The sequence below is a fragment of the Anolis carolinensis genome, unplaced genomic scaffold (genome assembly GCF_035594765.1).
Source record: "Anolis carolinensis isolate JA03-04 unplaced genomic scaffold, rAnoCar3.1.pri scaffold_11, whole genome shotgun sequence".
NCBI lineage: Eukaryota > Metazoa > Chordata > Lepidosauria > Squamata > Dactyloidae > Anolis > Anolis carolinensis.
Genome location: NW_026943822.1, coordinates 944,653 through 959,464, shown reverse-complemented (window position 1 = coordinate 959,464; position 14,812 = coordinate 944,653). Strand labels below are relative to the sequence as shown.

The 14,812-nt window shown below is 42.2% G+C and overlaps 1 protein-coding gene across 3 annotated transcripts in view; it reads left to right on the top strand.

Moving 5' to 3' along the window:
* The first annotated feature begins 2,902 nt into the window (after positions 1–2,902).
* Positions 2,903–14,812, top strand: part of glce (glucuronic acid epimerase) — a 56,187-nt gene continuing 44,277 nt past the window's right edge. Inside the window, exon 1 of one of the 3 annotated variants that reach the window (XM_062963149.1) lies at positions 2,903–3,126. In XM_062963149.1, coding sequence (XP_062819219.1) covers positions 2,993–3,126 — 134 coding nt within the window. In that variant the 5' untranslated portion in view covers positions 2,903–2,992. The remainder of the gene's footprint in view (positions 3,127–14,812) is intronic. The other 2 variants (XM_003228562.3, XM_008122276.2) reach the window with 2 other exon arrangements.

Genomic DNA, 14,812 nt, shown 5'->3' with positions numbered 1-14,812 from the left:
AGACTGTGCAAGGAAACCGACGAAACCATGGATCATATCCTCAGCTGCTGTAAGAAAATCGCACAGACAGACTACAAACAGAGGCACAATTATGTGGCCCAAATGATTCATTGGAACGTATGCCTCAAGTGCCACCTCCCAGCAGCAAAGAACTGGTGGGATCACAAACCTGCAAAAGTCTTGGAAAATGAGCACGCAAAGATACTGTGGGACTTCCGAATCCAGACTGACAAAGTTCTGGAATACAACACACCAGACATCACAGTTGTGGAAAAGAACAAGGTTTGGATCATTGATGTTGCCATCCAAGGTGACAGTCGCATTGACGAAAAACAACAGGAAAAACTCAGCCGCTATCAGGACCTCAGGATTGAACTTCAAAGACTATGGAAGAAACCAGTGCAGGTGGTCCCAGTGGTGATGGGCATTTCATTTGGAAACAATAGACATTGACAAAATTACGATCTGCCAAATACAAAAGGCCACCCTACTGGGATCTGCACGCATCATCCGAAAATACATCACACAGTCCTAGACACTTGGGAAGTGTTCGACTTGTGATTTTGTGATACAAAATCCAGCATGTCTATTTTGTTTTCTGTGTCATAATAAAATAATAATAATAATAATAATAATAATAATAATAATAATAATAATAATAATTTTAAGTTGTGTCTCTTGTGCAATATTCAACTCCATTCTGGCTTGGCAGCCCAGCTAGAGAGCAGGTAGGATGTCAGGGTTTATTGCAAGAATAAAACATTTAACAACTCTATAATTCCTTTATGGCTTGGCATCGAAAGCTGGAGCTCCTTGTTCTGCAGTCGGTGGAGAGGCAGGTGTCCTTGGCATCCCCCCCGAACATCTATCCTCTAAACTGCCCCACTTTCATATGTCCCTGTCCACATTAGAGTACCCCTCTGTCCCTCTCACTCCGGGTTTTATCTTTGTGTTCATGCGGCCTGTTCTTGTTTTACTGTTTCTCGATTCCTTGATGTGATGTTTATTATTATCTATTGTATTACTTTTAATTATGCTATGATATGCTGTTTTTATATTTTATTATATTGTATTGGTCTGGGCATGGCCCCATGTTAGCCGCCCCGAGTCCCCGCTGGGGAGATGGTGGCGGGGTATAAATAAAGTTATTATTATTATTATTATTATTATTATTATTATTATTATTATTATTATTATTATTATTATTATCTTCTCTGTCGAGTCGCGGAGCCAGGATTTGCTCCCATTTGGAGAAGCTATTGGATCTCATGCAACACTTCTTCCCTTTAGCGTTGGAGGAAAATGCTGAGAGTGCTTTGGACTTCAAGAAGAACAAACCAGTCATCCCCTTCCCTCCAGTGAGCAGCCACTGGGCATTATTTCCTAGAGGATGGACTGGCTGGATGTTCTTGCCAAGGTCCAAGGCACGCTCAGCATTGTCCTCCAACACCAGAGTCCAAAAGCCTCTCTCTTCCTTCGCTCAGCCTTCCTTATGGTCCATCTCTCGCATCCATAGGTTACTATGGGGAATACCATGGCTTTGACTATGCGGACCTTCGTTGCCAGTGTGATGTCTCTGCTCTTCACTATTTGTCATAGGTTACTACACGGCCGACAGGGAGCTCTGGCCTGGGATGGTAAAGGAGGTCACGAAGAGTCGGAAGCGACTGAACGAATAAACAATTGAACAATATAATAATGTTAATTATATACTATATATTACATGTAATATTTATAATAAAAATAATAGTATTACAATATATTGATATAGTACAATATAGTAATTTATTGCCAGTATTGTGCTATGCTAATAATATAATATTGTATGTAAATTTAATTTGTAAGCCGCTCTGAGTCCCCTTCGGAGTCTCACTTATCCAACACTCGCTTATCCAACGTTCTGGATTATCCAACACATTTTTGTAGTCAATGTTTTCAATGCATTGTGATATTTTGGTGCTAAATTCGTAAATACAGTAATTACTACTTAGCACTACTGCGTATTGAACTGCTTTCCTGTCAAATTTGTTGTATAACATGATGTTTTGGTGCTTAATTTGTAACATCATAACCTAATTTGATGTTTAATAGGCTTTTCCTTAAATCCTTCCTTATTACCCGACATATTTGCTTATCCAACGTTCTGCCGGCCCGTTTATGTTGGATAACTGAGACTCTAGTGTATTAAATAATATTAATAAATAATAAATTCCCAATATCATGTTCCAAAGGCTCACCTCCAGCAATGGAAGGAGGCCTTGCTATTCCAGTGTGCAATTCATTTGCGATTCTGTCACTCCTGCTGTGACAGCTCAATCTAAAGGTACCTTTTGATGCTCCTACAAATGTATCCACCCTTCCTTTCAATCTTTTTGAAAGATTTTGGCACAAATGGTTCCTTTTCAGAGGCAGAGGGAGGTCTTCATTGCCACAGAGACTGCCTGCACTCCTTTAAAAATGACATGGGGAGCATCTACACCGAGGAATTAAAGCAGTTTGATCCCACTTCAACTGCTATTGCTCAATGCAGTTGGATCCTGTGAGTTTGCGGTCTTGTAGGGAAGGACAAAGGCCTTGTCAAACAACAAATCCCAGCAATGCCTACCATTGAGCCTTGGCACTTAAAGCGGGACCAAACTGCATTCATGCTACAGCGCAGATGCACCCGACTGATCTTTGTATTCTTGGGCCTTGGCGGAGGAAGGCCATTGGTCGAGGCTGTGGCGTCGAGTGCTCTGATTGGACAGCCGGGCTCGTGAGGCGGGAGCAAGGTACCGAAAGAGACTGACGTAGCCTGCCTCGCCCACGCGCCTCCTCCGATTGGACCTTGGGAAGCGCGGCCCTTGATTGGCTGTTTAAAAAAAGAGGGCGGGGTTACAAAACGGGTGGGTCGCAGGATCTCAGCGCCTGTAGCGTGGGCGATCTCGCGAGAGAGGCGAGGGGGCGGGGCCTCCGGCGAGGCTCTTCGACGGTGGCTGGGAGGCGTTCATTCATGCTTCTCTCTCGCTCGCTCGCTCGCTCTCCTCCGGCGCTTCCCGTGTGTGTCTCCGGGAACGAGGCGGGCGGGCCCGCGAAGAAACAAAACAAAAAGGGAAACCTCTATGTTTCAAGGACCCGCCTTCGCAGGTAAGACGGGGCGGCGGGAGGGAAAATGTGGGAAAGGGGGGGGGGGAGGGGGCTTTTATTTGTATTTGGGGCGCCTTTTTCTGAGGAAGAAATAGAGTTAACAGCCTTATGGGGCGCCTTCCTTTCCTGGGGGTGGGCTTTCGGGGGTCCCCATTTCCTTTCTGAGGCCTCCTGCCCCCCAAAAGGAAACCTGAGACCCCCATTTTATCTGCATATTTTGTGGGGAGTGGGCTTCAATGGGGACAGCAGCCTCACCCGATAACTATTAGGCCATATTATCCCTGGCCTAGTCAAAGACGAGTGTTCCCTTATCAGAAATTACTTAAAATATTACAAAATGGCCCCCTTTAAGGCTGAGAGAGTACACATTTGCTTTCAGCAAAGGCAAAGTTATTTTCATGTGCAAAGGGATCGATTTCGGTCATTTTTGCATGCAAAAGAATCCATTTGAATTTTTTTAATCTGCAAAAGGATCGATTTCGGTTATTTTTGCATGCAAAAGGATCCATTCGTTTTTTTTCATGTGCAAAAGCATCGATTTCGGTTATTTTTGCATGCAAAAGGATCAATTTGAATTTTTTTCATGTGCAAAAGCATCGATTAAGGTTCTTTTTGCATGCAAAAGCATCAATTTGAATTTTTTTTCATGTGCAAAAGGATCGATTTCGGTTATTTCCATGTGCAAAGGGATGGATTTGAGTTATTTTCATGAGTTAAAGGATGGTAAATACTCCAGAATTGTCCATATGAATAACTGAGAAAGTAAATACCTTTCTGTTGGTGCAAAATGTTCCTTTCATGGGCCAAATTATTGCATATAAAGTTATCTCCAAATTTGTCATATATATATGTCACACACACACACACGATGATTCAACTTCATGTTTAGACTTGGGTCCATATTCAAAATACCTCATTATATATGTGGATGCAAAATACAGCAGAGCTTTTGGTAGACAAAGTTTATATCATGCACCAAATTATTAAAAATATATATTTTAAAATTATTAAAAATAGCTACAGATATCTTGGGGGCTGCAGTCATGCCGTCCACATGACCTAGGAGGTGTCTACGGACAGCTCCGGCTCTTCAGTTTAGGAATGAAGATGAGCACTATCCCACAGAGTTGGACACGACTGGACTTAATGTCAGCGGAAAACCTTTACCTTTACACACACAAACACACATATATATGTGGATTTTGGAATACCTGTGATATATATATGTGTATGTGTGTGTATATATATATTCTGTATATACTCGAGTATAAGCCTAGTTTTTCAGCCCCCTTTTTAAGACTGAAAAAGCCCCCCTTGGCTTACACGCAGGTGAGTTTCCTGTCTGGCTTATATTTGGGTCAGCTTATACTCGAGAATATATGGTACATTTATTATTTTTCTCTATTATTGTTGCTACTATTTACATTTATTTTACTCTATTTATTATTATTATTATTATTATTAATAATAATAATAAATTTGTTATTTCACTCTGATCTTATTATTATTATTATTATTATTATTGCATTTATTATTTTACTCTATTTATTATTACTTGTATTATTTTCCTGTATTTATTATTATTATTACATGTATTATTTTACTCTATTATTATTAAAAGGATACATAAGCACATTGACATTGAAGAAGATGAGAATAATGATTTGATCAGAGTTGGACAATCTTTCCTTAAATTTGAGCTTTATGTAAATATTCAAAAACATCTAACCTACCGATGCCTCAATTAATGTAATTTTATTGGTATCTATTTTTATTTCTGAAATTTACCACCCTCGGCTTATACTGGAGTCAATGTTTTCCCAGGTTTTCATGTGGTAAAATTAGGTGCCTCGGCTTATATTCGGTTCGGCTTATACTTGAGTATATCGCGCACATATATATTCTCAAGCATTTTGGATAAGAGACACTACATGAGTGGTAACTGAGACCCCATCTACACTGCCATATGATGTAGTTTGAACTGCAATAGATGGTCAGTGTAGACTCATATAATGTCTTGAACTGGATTATTTGAGTCTACACTGCTATATTGTGGAGAGAAAAAGTGGGGTATAAATATAATAATAATGATTATATTGTTCAGTCCAATGCAGTTCATCTGCATTCTGAAACTGCATTATATGAGTGGCTGTATTTTTGGATAGCTCTTGCCTTCTTCACAAGACATTTGGTTGGTAATACATAGATGGTTTAGCTGTGGAGGTTCTTGTCTTCAAAAAGTAAAGCCTTGAAGAGAGGATTATTATTATTATTTTACTGTTATTATTGACAACTGAACCTCATGAGCTTGTAGTTTGAATCCCGTCAATTCATTTAATCGAACATCCCCTCAGGAGAAGATTAAATTGCCTCTGCGTCTGTCTCTGTCTTTGTTCTATGTGTATATGGCATTGAATGTTTGCCTTATATGTATATACAATGTGATCCGCCCTGAGTCCCCTTCGAGGTGAGAAAGAATGGTGGAATATAAATACTGTAAATAAATAAATAAAAAATAAGTATCCCACTGTCTGAAATTAGATGACCTGGATCCTAGCTTGGGCAGGGGGAAAGAGTGGAAAATTTATGTGGTTTTGATCTGTCTGCACTCCATGAAGGGTACCACAGGCTGAAACCTTACAGAGTGAGATTTCTTTTGTTATGGTGTGCAGCTGTGGAGGGAAACGTGGCCCAAACCCCAGGTGTCTTTGGTTCGATGAGCAGATCTTAAGAAAGGTAATTTTGGTCTTGGTTTCAACTGGCTCTTTCCAAGCCCAGGCAACCAAGGAGGTAGTGTTTGTGTGTGTCTTTATAGAAATATTTCAGATGCTCCAGTTGGCTTTGGTTGCACCTGTCAGACTGCTTCTTTTTTTCCTGAGTCAATATGCTAACCTGCCTGGTCTTGTCTAGATGGGTGAAGTTTGCATTTTGTGGACGGTGGGATCTGAGCGTTTTCATACTGTAAGGAGGGCAGATGTGAGCCTTCTCTTCAAGGAAGCTCTCCAAACCATGAGTAATGTCCAATCAACCTGATCTCAAGACCAGGAAAGATTCTGAAGCAGATCATGAAGGAGGCAGTCTGTTATCACTTCTTGCAAACAAACTAGCAAAATGTGGGCCAAACAGTGCTACTGTGAGATGGATTTGTAATTGGTTGAGCGTCCGAACTCAAAGGTTACTCTTCCTCATCCTGGAAAGAGGTGACTATTTGGGTGTCATAAAGAGGACCTTGTCCTGGTACTTTCAGAGCTGTTCAACATCTTTATCAATGACTTGGGTGAAGGTTTAGAGCAGGGGTCCCCAAACTAAGGCCCGGGGGCCACATGCGGCCCATCGAAGCCATTTATCCGGCCCCCAGCCCCTCCCTTGCCCGGTGTGTGCCTTCCAGAGTTTTTCTTGTTTATAACAGTATTTGAATTAGTATTTAATTAATAATTAATTATCAAGGGTGGCGCTTTGCTAGCGCTTTTGGTACAAAAAGGCAGAAGGGGGCTGGACTATATGGCGCAAGGGGTCTCTTCCAATCCTCTTTATTATTATTATTATTATTGACACAAAGACACAGTATAACACAGCAAACGAGATAGATATGCTGGATTTCGTATCATAAAATCACAAGTTCCCAAGCGTTTAGGGCTGTGTGATGTATTATTATTATTATTATTATTATTATTATTATTATTATTATTATTATTAACAACATTGAGGCTGGGTGGCCGTCTGTCAGGAGTGTTTTGCTTGTGCTTTTGGTGCAAAAAGGTAGAAGGGGGTTGGACTAAATGGGCCAAGGGGTCTCTTCCAACCTTCTTTATTATTTTTATTATGATTATGATTTTTATTAACATTGAGGCTGTATTTGTTCCCGTTTTGTTTTGTTTTTTACTTCAAAATAAGAGATGTGCAGTGTGGATAGGAATTTGTTTATAGTTTTTTTTTCTCAACTATAGTCCGGCCCTCCAATGATCTGAGGGACCGTGAACTGGCCCTCTCTTCAAAAAGTTCGGGGACGCCTGGTTTAGAGGGCAAGCTGTTCAAGTTTGCAGATTACACCAAATTGGGGGAGAGAGCCAATACTCCAGGAGACAGGATCAGATTGCAAAAGGATCTTAACAGATTACAGAGCTGATTGTCCAAAACAAACAAAATGAATGTCAACAAGAAGTATAGGATACTTCACTTAGGCAGAAAAAAACCAAAATGTGCAGAGACAGAATGGGTGATGCCAGGCTTGAAAGCTGTCCATTTCTCAAAGAGAACTTGTAGTCTTTGTGGACAACAAGTTGAACAACAGCCAAATGTGTGATGCTGCAGCTAAAAAAGCCAGTGGGATTTTGGGCTGCCTCAAAAGGAGTATAGTGTCTAGATTGGGGAAAATAATGATACTACTGTCTTCTGCTTTGGTCAGACCTCTTTATTACAGGGAAGGAATTCTGTCCAGTTCTGAGCACATTGACTCTAAGCTGGAAGGTGTCCAGAGGAGGGCAGCTAAAAGGATCAAAGTTCTGGAGACCATGAATAATCCCTCTAAAGAGTGTCTTAAATAGCTGGCTCTGTTTAGCCTCAGAAGAGGTTGGTAGGAGCAATGTTTAAATATCTGAAAGGAAATCGTAAGGAAGAGGCAAAGCAGGGCTTTCTTTCTGCTGCCCTGGAGACTAGGACGCAATGGAACCATGGGTTCAAATCCCAAGAAAGGAGATGGCACTTGAACATTAGGAAGAACTTCCAGACTGTAAGAAGCACTGTTCAGCAGTGGAACTCTCTGCCTCAGAGTCCAAGGGAGGCTCCTTCTTTGGAGGACTTTAAACAGAGGCTGGATAGCCATCTGTCGTGGGTGCTTTGATTGTGCATTTCCCGCATAAAGGCAGAATGGGGTTGGACTGGATGGCCCTTGCGGCCTCCTCTAACTCCAGCATTCTCTGATTCTACGCATGTTGCAACATGTTAGTATGTCAGCTGCTGTGTGTAAGTGTGTCGCGCAAAGGTGAGTGAGCCAGATATTGCAATCTTTTTCTGTTCATTTAATTCATTGGATTTACCTTGATTAACCGGGGTACCGCATGAGCTGCCGTAGTGCAATGAGTTAAACCCTTGTGCTGGCTGAACTGCTGACCTGAAGGTTGGGTTGCTGACCTGAAGGTTGCCAGTTTGAATCCACGAGACTGGGTGAGCTCCCGTCTGTCAGCTCTCGCTTGCGGGAACATGAGAGAAGCCTCCCAGCTAACACATCTCGGCGTCCCCTGGGCAATGCGCTTGAGGACGGCTAATTCTCTCACACCAGAAGCGACTTGCAATATATTCTCACGTCGCTTCTGACACGATTTTTAAAAAGGAGTACCTTCAAGTTTATTGTGTCTCCATATGTGTCTGTATCTCTTTATAGTGGGTTGGTTTGCTCTCCGTTTCGCAAGTAAAGCTGGATGACTGTATTTGGGCTTGGTCCCCACGTGAGCCGCCCCGAGTCCCTCCGGGGAGATGGGATGGGATATAAGAATAAGGTTGTTGTTGTTATGATGAGTGTGTCACAAAATGAGAACTTGGGTTGTCTCTGACATACAAAATAAACATACAGTAGAGTCTCGCTTATCCAGTCATCATTCATCCAACGTTCTGTATTATCCAACACAGTGTGCCTCCCGCCCAGATCCACAGCTGTTTCTCTAGGCAGCAACGTACAACAGGCCAACATGCACAACAACACAAGTGCAGCCATGCTCCCAAACAAGTGGAAGAGTTGTAAAACATGTAAATCTTAATGTAATGTATTTGTTTTTATTTTATTTATTTCCAACAGTTATATCCCACCCTTCTCACCCGAAGGGACTCAGGGTGGCGTACACAATTGGCAACAATTCGATGCCTACACATAATTAAAACATAACAATGAAAATCCAATTAAAGCAATTAAAATACAGTAGAGTCTCACTTATCCAACACTCGCTTATCCAACGTTCTGGATTATCCAACACATTTTTGTAGTTGATGTTTTCAATAAATCGTGATATTTTCGTGCTAAATTCGTAAATACAGTAATTACTACATAGCATTATTTTGTATTGAACTACATTTTCTGTCAAATTTGTTGTCTAACATGATGCTTTGGTGCTTAATTTGTAAAATCATAACCTAATTTGATGTTTAATAGGCTTTTCCTTAATCCCTCCTTATTATCCAACATATTTGCTTATCCAACGTTCTGCTGGTCCGTTTATGTTGGATAAGTGAGACTCTACTGTAATATAAAAATATAAAACCTATGGTTAAAAATCCGTTCATCCAAAATCCTCGTGCTGTAGCCGTAAATCAGTACAGGTTGTCTTTATCATTTCTCATTTAATTTGACATTTAATAGGCTTTTCCTTAATCCCTCCTTATTATCCAACATTTTCGGTTATCCAATGTTCTGGTGACCCATTTATGTTGGATAAGTGAGACTCTACTGTGTATCCTCCGTCCTGTGAAACACGGGCTGCTGCTGCAAGGAAACAAGAGGACAATGGTGGCAACGAGGCCAAACGCACGCAAATGCCAAGCCCCACTTCCAAATGCCATTTGTTTCCTCGCTCTGACATCCACGGTTCCCAGAAGAACACTTGGCACTTTGCTAGTAATAGGTGCTAAATTCAGGTCAGGCAGAGAGCCCTGCCTCTGGAAGAGCGCATGCATGCGGCACCCTTTGAATCCGACCCTTGGCTTCCTCCAGGCTTCGGGGAGCAGGTGCGGAGGTCGCACAAAGGCTATTTCACAAACTCCTCCGGCACCGGCAGGCATAGGGCACAACCACAAAGTCACCAAGCAAACCCTGTGAAGTCTTGCGCAGAGATGCAGAAACTTGTGAAGCTCGGCTTGTGAAGAAGCCCCAGAAATCCTGTACTCACCGCCCAAATAGGTCACGCCTTGCTTCGGTTCTGCTGGAAGCCCTGCTGATGTGCTTTTCGCGCAGCAGACGGATCCCTGTAAGATTTTGTTCAGGAAAGATCTGATAGAAATGTACAGAGAGAGAGAGAGAGAGAGCTGTTCCTTTCTTGCTTTACATTTAGAAATGTACCCACTTCTGTCCTCAATGTGGCCTGGATTTACGGTTGCTCGAATGGCAATGTTTTGGATTTTTAAAAGATGCGGTGCCTGTGTTATTGGCATATCTTTCTAGAAGTCGTTCAGTTCAATAAGATTTGCTATTACAGTAGAGTCTCACTTATCCAAGCTAAATGGCCCGGCAGAACCTTGGATAAGCGAATATCTTGGATAATAAGGAGGAATTAAGGAAAAGCCTATTAAACATCAAATTAGGTTATGATTTTACAAATTAAGCAACAAAACATCCTGTTATACAACAAATTTGAGAGAAAAAGTAGTTCAATACGCAGGAATGTTATGTTGTAATTACGGTATTTACGAATTTAGCACCAAAATATCACGATTGACTACAAAAATGGCTTGGATAATCCAGAATCTTGGATAAGTGAGACTATACTGTATTTGGGATAATAATAATAAGAAGAAAAAAAAATAAAGCTAATATATATATATATTTATATATGTGTATATAGATAGATATATGTATATAAAAAATAAGAACGGATTGCCTAAGATGTTCTATGAATGGATACACAAGGACGTTTATATATATATATATATATATATATATACATACATACATACACACACACACACACGCACGCACGCGCGCACGTGTCTATATATAAACGTAGGTGTGTGTGTGTGTATATAGTAATCACTTTATTTTTATATCCCACCACCATTTCCCCTAGAGGACTCGGGGTGGCTCACATGGGGCAAAGCCCAACAACACAATTTAATATAAAAATTACATATGAATGCAGTTCACAGTATAAAAAGAGAGTTAAAACAACAACATAACAATAAATAATGACATCAATCAGCAAAGAAACACCATTTCTGTTATCTTCGTGGGTGGGTGGACTAAATGCGGCAGTACAGGGAGGGTAGGTTGATAACAATAGTAATCACAATAATAAAATTCACTTTTATTATGTGCATAGGAGATATAGATACACTCCAAATGAGATATGTGCAGTGTTTCAGAGGAATTAGTTAGTATTTGACGACCTACTAGTCTGAGGGAGCACAAACCAGCCCTCGGCTTAAAAAGTTTGAGGAGCCCTGTTCTGGGAAACAGCCTGCTGCTGCTGCTGGGTTTATTTGCATGGCTTGGCATGAGCCGACCGTGATGAGCCCTTGGCCAGGAGCCCAGAGAGATTCTGGACTTGCGGCCTTGGCACCCTTTCTCCGGGAGACAATTGTCCCCTTGCTCTCCCTTTTTTAATTTATTACCGAATCGATTCTTTCGACAATAGCATTCTGTTTCCAGTGCTGCTCCTGCCTGGGGTTGTCATATGCCGAGGGAAGGAGTCTGGCCAGAGATGACCCGGTCACCGTGCCCCGGCTTGTCTTCCTTTCTTTGTGGCATCCAGACACACACCTGTTTCTGCACCTGGCGGCGGGTGGCAGGAATATGCAAACACTTCTATTCTTAGCCTGCTCCATTTCTCAAAACGGCCGCTGTTCCCTTGTGTGTAGAAATCAACCCAGCTGCTGGGCATGGAGTGGCACCCGTTTGTGGCCGTTGCCCTCTGAGCCTGTTTGGCATTACGGCTCCCATACATACGGCGGGGACCATGGGAATTGTAGTCTGCTTAAGGTCAGCTGCTTAACACCTGTGTTGGTGCCCATATGCTTTGCGAAATGCTTCTCAGTCCATCTCCCAAGTAAAAGTTCTCACCTCTAAGCCAAAAGTAGGCACAGTAAAAGATTTTTGTGCTCGGATAAGCAAGAGAATAAGCAGTGTTTGAATCAGTGTTATTATATTAATTGGCTAAGGCTGCAGATGAATTTTTATGTTGAATGTTTTTATATTGTGGAATGATATTTTAAACTGTAAGTCGCTCGGAGCACTCTGGTGGAGAGCGACTAATTAAGTGAAGTGAAGTGAAGATGACAATTGGTGACGGGGGACTGTAGTTCCCAGCATTCTTCACCAAAACTTTATATTGTGTGGCAATATCCTGGTGGCTCAGTGTGTTAAAGCGCTGAGCTGGTGAACTTGCGGACCAAAAGGTCCCAGATTCAAATCCCGGGAGCGGAGTGAGCGCCCACTGTTAGCCCCAGCTCCTGCCAACCTAGCAGTTCGAAAACATGCCAATGTGAGTAGATCAATAGGTACCGCTCCGGTGGGAAGGTAACGGCGCTCCATGCATTCATGCCAGTGGCCACATGACCTTGGAGGTGTCTACGGACAACGCCGGCTCTTTGGCTTAGGAATGGAGATGAGCAACAACCCCCAGAGTTGGACTCGACTGGACTTAAAGTCAGGGGAAACCTTTACCTTTTTATAGACAGTCCTATAGGCAATTAGAGAGAGGGAGTGGGATAGTACTATCTTGTTCGTAACTTGGGAACTGACTGTAATAATAATAATAATAATAATAATAATAATAATAATAATAATAATATTCCACTCTTTAGAATTGTAGCTAAAGCTTCAGGGGAGACCCCTATTACCACGATAGTAGCTCTTCCATGAGTAGATTTCCCATCCTAAAGATAGATCCCTCTCACTTGGTGTTGTCTCAGCCCTGTCCTTAACTTGGAGTGGTTTGTAAGTCGGATGTTTATAACTCAGGAATGTCCTGTACAGCTTTTCCAACCCTGCCCCATTTGCAAAATACTCTTCAAATGCAGGCTTTTGGTTGTGATGCCTCCCTCTTCCACCCTCTCTTTTTCCACTCAGAGGCCCATATTATATCTTTTTCCCAACTAATCTCCCCCTGGGCCCCCTTTCCTCCTTTCCTTTCTTTGTCTTTGAAGGCCTAAGAAGCTTTTCTGCTTTTGAAGATGTTTTTCTCTCCCAGATAAAGATTACGAGGCCGTCTTATCCTTGCCAGGGCGGCACGCGAGCAGAAGGTGGGATGATGGTGCTTTCATTAGTGTGCTGTGGGTACGTCTGGGTACGTCTGCTGGGCAAGGACAACACAATTCGATCCCTTTCGTCAGATGGCCATCCAGCCTCTGCTTTAAAATCCCCAGAGAAGGAGCCTCCATTGGACTCCTAGGCAGCAACTTATTCCTCTGTCAAACAGTTCTTGCTCTTCTTCATGTTGAGGTGGAACCTGTTTTCATGCCATTTGAAACCTTGTGTCATGATCTCCAATCTTTGACATCTCCGGTGGCTGACAGAGAACAGATGCCAGCCATAAAACGGGCCAATAAAACCTCAATTACCCTCTGGAATGTGAGAGCCCCTATATAAATGGGCTAAAGAGAAGGTTCTGGTATTCTGTACAAATTGTCGGGTTCTCTTCTCCCAGTTGTGCTGTGGGTAAGTCTTCCACCAGAAAAAGCACCAAGACACACGCTAGTAGGTTCCAACAGGTTTTATTGTACAGAATACCAGAACCTTCTCTTTAGCCCATTTATATAGGGGCTCTCACATAAGAACAGCCCTGTTCTTAACTAGGAGTCATTTGTAAGTCAGATGCTTGCAACCCGGGGATGGCTCATGCATGTAAGGATGATGCACGAGGTTGGCTTCCTTCACTCACTTCGGATTTCCTGCGGCTTCTGGGATTGCGACAGGTATCCGTCCATCTGCTTGCCTCTTCATCCTTCCGTCCATCTGTCAACTACTCCCTTTTTATTCCACAACGGAAACCTAAGCAAGAACAGGTAGCCAAAAACAGACGGAAAGTTGAGATTCAAACAGTGTTCAACTGTCTCTAGGATTGAAACATTGACAAGACTAAGATAAAAAAGCAAAGCATGCCAGCTGCAGATGCAGCTGAAACGTCAGGAGAAAATGCTGCTAGAAACACAGCTATATGGCCTGGAAAGAAACCACACAACACCCCAAAGCATAAAAATAGTACATGCTTTCACTCCCTTTCTTTGAGTAATGCGCAATATGGATGCGGTGCATGTTACTTCTGAAGTGGTTGTATCAAAGTAGGTCAGTTATTTTTAAGTCATGATTATTTTATCAATGCTCCTTTGCAGGGAATAATGAAAGTTTTGACAAAGAAGGCAACAACTTTATTGGAGAGGAGGGCAAAGAACTTCTGCTGCTGTTGCCGTCAGGAGGGACCCCGGCTATAAAAGGATGTAACTTCTGGACATCTTTACTGGAGAATTAATGCAGTTTGACACCTCTTGGTGCAATGCAATGGAATTGGGGTTGTAGTTGGGTGAGGCACCAGAACTCTTTAGCAAAGAAGGCTAAAGGCTTCATATAACTACAAATCTTCTGATTCCATCACAGTTAAAGCGGTGTCAAGTTGCATTAATTCCACAGTGTGAATGGACATTGGGTGCCTGTAGCTCCATTTCTTTCTCTTCCCAAACTATTCAGCTTCATCCAGGTCCAGATTTTGGAAATAACCTCTTGTCTTTTGGCAGGTTTTTTTTTTTTTTTTTTGTGTCAGGAGCAACCGGAGTTGCTTCTGGAGTGAGAGAATTGGCTGTCTGCAAGGACATTGTCCAGGGGACGCCCGGATGTTTTGATGTATTTACCATCCTTGTGGGAGGCTTCTCTCATGTCCCCGCATGGAGCTGGAGCTGATAGAGGGAGCTCATCCCCGCCCCCCACCCCCCCGGTGGGATTCGAACCTGGCAGCCTTCAGGTCAGCAACCCAACCTTCAAGTCACAAGGCTT